The sequence below is a fragment of the Trichechus manatus genome, unplaced genomic scaffold (genome assembly GCF_000243295.1).
Source record: "Trichechus manatus latirostris isolate Lorelei unplaced genomic scaffold, TriManLat1.0 scaffold00073, whole genome shotgun sequence".
In the NCBI taxonomy this organism is placed as follows: Eukaryota; Metazoa; Chordata; class Mammalia; order Sirenia; family Trichechidae; genus Trichechus; species Trichechus manatus.
This window is the reverse complement of record NW_004444009.1, coordinates 2,566,562-2,571,300: the sequence shown is the minus strand read 5'-3', so window position 1 is coordinate 2,571,300 and position 4,739 is coordinate 2,566,562. Positions and strand designations below refer to the sequence as shown.

The 4,739-nt window shown below is 42.0% G+C and overlaps 1 protein-coding gene across 1 annotated transcript in view; it reads right to left on the bottom strand.

Annotated features, from left to right (window-relative positions):
- Positions 1-1,881: 1,881 nt before the first annotated feature.
- Positions 1,882-4,739, bottom strand: part of REG4 (regenerating family member 4) — an 84,941-nt gene continuing 82,083 nt past the window's right edge. The window contains 1 exon segment of the mRNA XM_023734832.1: positions 1,882-1,949. Coding sequence (XP_023590600.1) covers positions 1,882-1,949 — 68 coding nt within the window.

Below are 4,739 nucleotides of genomic sequence, written 5' to 3'. Positions count from 1 at the left end.
TAACTGAAAGGTTGGCAGTTTGAACCCACCCGGTGGCTCCATGGAGAAAGGCCTGGTGATCTGCTTCTATAAAGATTACGGCCAAGAAAACCCTGTGGGGCAGCTCTCCTCAGTCACGTGTGGTTGCTATGAGTCGAAAATTGACTCGACAGCACCCAACAACAACATGCAGGAGACCTGGGTTCCATTCCCGGCCAATACACTTCATGCACAGCTACCACCTGTCTGTTAGTGGAGGCTTGCGTGTTCCTAGGATTCTGAACAGGTTTCAGTGGAGCTTCCAGACTAAGACAAACTAGAAAGAAAGGCCTGGTGATCTACTTCTGAAAATCAGCCAGTGAAAACCCTATGAATCACAATGGTCTGATCTGCAAACAATCCTGGGGATGGCACAGGACTGGGCAGTGTTTCATTCCATTGTGCGTGGTGTGACCATGAATTGGGGGTCAGTTCAACGGCAGCTAACAACAACTACTGATATTTACTATAGTGAAAGTTAAAACTGGGAAATTTTAATTTTTGATTACTTGTGGATTTATTGGGGCCTGGTGGAGCAGTGGTTAAGAGCTCAGGCTACTAACCAAAATGTCAGCAGTTCGAATCCACCAGCTGCTCCTTGGAAACCCTATGGATTTATTTGACGATAGCAACAATGAAAGCATTCATGTTAATAACATCTTAGCGGTATTATGAAATTAGTTCTGACTTTGAGTACCCACTGACACTTAAAATAAAGTATCAGTTTGTTCTAGAATGTGAAAGAGTGTAATAAAACATAAAATTTAGAAATGAATTTTATTTGCCTTCGTTTGTAATACCTGAGTCGAAAAGCTATAAAATGTGTTACAATCTCAGCTAAGTGTGTTTAATTTTGATGGGTTACTTCCTGCTTTACTGTTTATTGCCTTCAACTACAATATAAAGGGTTATTCTTTTTCCCTCTACCCCTGGTATAATATATCTAGATAACAAAAATTCTGTGTTTTATAAATAACCTACTTAGTCCCATTCAGAGAGTAACTTCCATCTCTCTACTCAAACCAGGGCTGTGGCTGGGAAGGAGGCTATTTTGAGGAGGTGGGAAGCAGAGATTAGGAGGAAGGATATGAAGAAACACTTGGTATGGTTTTTTGAGTCTTATTTCCCTTTCCCATTGCCATTACCATGGAATTAAAACACAGCACTCTTCTGCGTATATAACTATCTATTAAAAGATGGCCTTGGAATTTATGGTGCACACTAGACCAGTAGGGGCTTTGTTTAGGAGCAATAGTTTCAGAGAAATACAACTACGCATGTACTTCTACTTGTCAAGGCGAGATTAGCTTTGTCCTAAAGGACTTTTTTTAGGTCTCTAAACCTCTCTTCCCTCTTCAGGCTTATTGAGGATGCCAAGAAGCTTTTTTATAAGTCATAACTACTGGGGACATAAACATCTCCAGGACAAAAGGAGAAATAAGCAGGGAGCTGAGAGGGAAGAGGCGAGCAAGAAAAGAGGGCAGAGAGGTCTAGAAACTGAAGAGGACTAAAGGCTCATTCCTGGGTCTCTTCCTCCTGTCTCCAAACTTTCGCCCCTTATGGCCAAAGACCTTGTTCCATCTGTCAAAGATGGACACACCTCACCTGCCTGAGAAAGCCCAGAGAGAGGGGAAAAAGGAATAAAGAGTACTATGGGAAGGAATTGTGGGAGGAACATTGAGAGAAGCCACTGCTGTACCAATGCTGAGGTCTCTTGTCTCTAAGCCTAAAAAGGCAATAGGGACCTCATCAGCTTTACTTGCTGCATTTACTCTCTGAGAGAATGATCAGATTTAGCCAGCAGAGCAGAGAAAGAAAAGGAAAAGGACTTATGCAAGGTTTGGCCAGATCTTGAGTCTTGCTTTATGGTCTGTGCTTGCACAGGAAGTGTTGGCATTTGTTGCATTCATTGTTGTTCCAAGGTAAGAAATCTGTAAGAAAATAAAACAGATATTTAAATCCATTTTGTTCTATATTGAATTTACCAGCGTTTTCTGGGTCTTTTGCATGGAGTAATGGATAAGGTATTAACTTTCCTGACAGAAGAAAAGAATTTAAACTTCACACATGGTTGCTGAAGCTCCACTCCAGCACTGTTTTTGAGGGAAGGCAGGGCTTGACATGAATTAACTGAAAACGAGGAGCTCTTTTGTGTTTGAAACAGGATGCTGTGAAGATCTGAGGGTGATCTTTCTTAAAACCCATAGCTGAGAACAAAAGGCTCTAAAAAGCTCCTGTTCAACGTTCAAAGAATTGGAAGCGCTGAGCCAGGGTTTGCTCAGAGGCTCCACTTCTTCCACCTCATCCACTTGTGAAGAATGACTGAGAGCAAGAGGAGGTGGCCTCCGCTAGTTCTCCACCGCCCCCGCCCCCCACCTCCGAAACCAAGCTCCACAGAGTCACTTGTCATCCTAGGATGTCTGCAGCAGTGTGATGAGTTGTTTCTCAGTTAGATGTCTGTGTGGCCTCTGACCCCACAGGCTGGCCCTGGTGCAGTGTGTGTGTTGGGGTAGAATGAGAGCAAGGGGGAGGTGGCACAGCCAGGCAAAGGGGGTTAAGGAGCACCTCTTGAAGCTCCCAGTTCTCAGGAGGTAGAACGGGTCCTGCTCACACCCATATCCATGGGGCCCAGAGCTGAGGCTACAGAGGGTAATGAAATGGGCACTACAAGCTTGCTGGGCACTGTCACTATGGGACAAAGAGCACATTTGCCCTGTGGTCTTTAGCCAGAATCTGCTACAAGAGCTGGTTGAGTCTGATCTGGGGACATCATTGCTTAAGGTTGCTGCTTGGGACTGGATCTCTCTTTAGTGGATCTCCTTGAGGTTACTACCCATTGAGCCCAGGGATAAGCTAGAACACCAGCTTCAAACAACCAAGGAGAAATGTCTGTTTCTACCCTTTTCCTCCTTTCTTCAACACCAGACAGGTAAATGCAGGGAAGGATGTATGTGAGAGACCATATCCCATCTCCCTTCATTCCAGGCCACTAGAGTCATGAAAGTCATGAGCCTAGTGCTTAGCTGCTAACCAAAAGGTTGGAGGTTCAAGTTCACCCAGAGATGCCTCAGAAGAAAGGCCTGGTGATCTACTTCTGCAAAATCAATCATTGAAAATCCTATGGAGCACATTTCTGTTCTGACACCCATACGGTTGCCATGAGTCAGAATTGACTCAATGGTAACTGGTGAAGATGATTAGTACTGATATTATCCCATTTTTATAGAGAGGCATCTGAGACACAGAGAAGAAATTTGATCAAGGTCACACAGCTAAGTGGGGAGCTAGAATTCTAACTCAGGCATTCAGAATGCGGACTGCAAACTATATTGATTATAAAATTTCTCTTTAAACTATAAAACCCTATTTATTGTTAGTAAATGTCTCTAAGTGAACTAGTAGATAAACTTGGAAGCACTGTGAGATACAATTTCCTTAGGGAGCCACAGGAGAAGCTACATTGTGGCCTAAAGAGAAGAGGAAGAAAGGGTGAGAGAAAGTGTAAAATGCCCTGTGGGTCTTTCTGAGTAGATATGAAAAAGAGCAAGTCCAGTCACACAAAGAGAAAGAATGTCTGTGTGGCTGTGTATTGAGACATTAATATGTCTTTTGAATCTTAGAGAAAAGAAGCCCTAGTGATGCAGTGGTTAAGTGCTCAGCCGCGAACTGAAAGGTTGGCTGTTTGAACCCACCAGCTACTCCACAGGAGAAAGATGTGACAGTCTGCTTCCATAAAGATTACAGCCTTGGAAACCCTATGGGGCAGTTCTACCCTGTCCTATAGGGTTGCCATGAGTCAGAATTGACTTGACGGCAATGGGTGGAATCATAAAGAAAAAAATTAATCACTGAATTTGGGGTCAAAATCCATTACACAAATATAAACTGACAGTGATAGGACTGAAGGGACTGTCCTTTTAAAGTCTACCTTCCACAAATTTTTTTCTAATTCTTGCTTCATTCCATGTGCTTCTCTGTGTTGACAGCCTGCATCTGATAGCTAAGAGCTGAGCTGAGTAAATCTGGAAAAGGAAGGGAATCCAAGAGGTGTGATGTTCTTAACAGATCGTTAGACTTATGGCTCCCAGTAGTATGACACAGGCAACTTGTTTATTTGGAAATTTGCTGATACGAACATGGACTGGCAGGGAAAGATATTCTACTGTGTTCTAAAAGCTGGTCTGATGTCCATCCTGAGATTCTGATGTTGCAGGTCTGAAAAGAATCCCTGGAATTTGAACTTTAAAAATGTTCCTCAGTTGATACTCATGTGGCATTGAGCCTATCTTCTAACACTTTTATTTTATTTTTAATTTTTTTATTGTACTTTAGATGAAGGTTTATAGAACAAATAGTTTCTCATTAAACAGTCAGTACACATACTGTTTTATGACATTGGTTAACAACCCCACAACATGTCAACAATCTCCCTTCTCGACCTTGAGGACCTTTTTTTTGGTGAAAATATACATAGCCAAAGTAACACCATTTTGAAAGTTTTTAAATGTACAATTCAGTGACATAGATTACATTCTTCCAGTTGTGCTATTCTCACTATCCTTTTCCAAAGTATTCCATCACCATTATCTTCAACTCACTGTCCCATCAAAACTTTTGAGTTGCTGTTGTCAATTTGATCTCACTTAATTCTTTTTTTTTTTTTTTTGTACCTTAGATGAAGGTTTGCAGAACAAATAGTTTCTCATTAAACAGTTAGCACA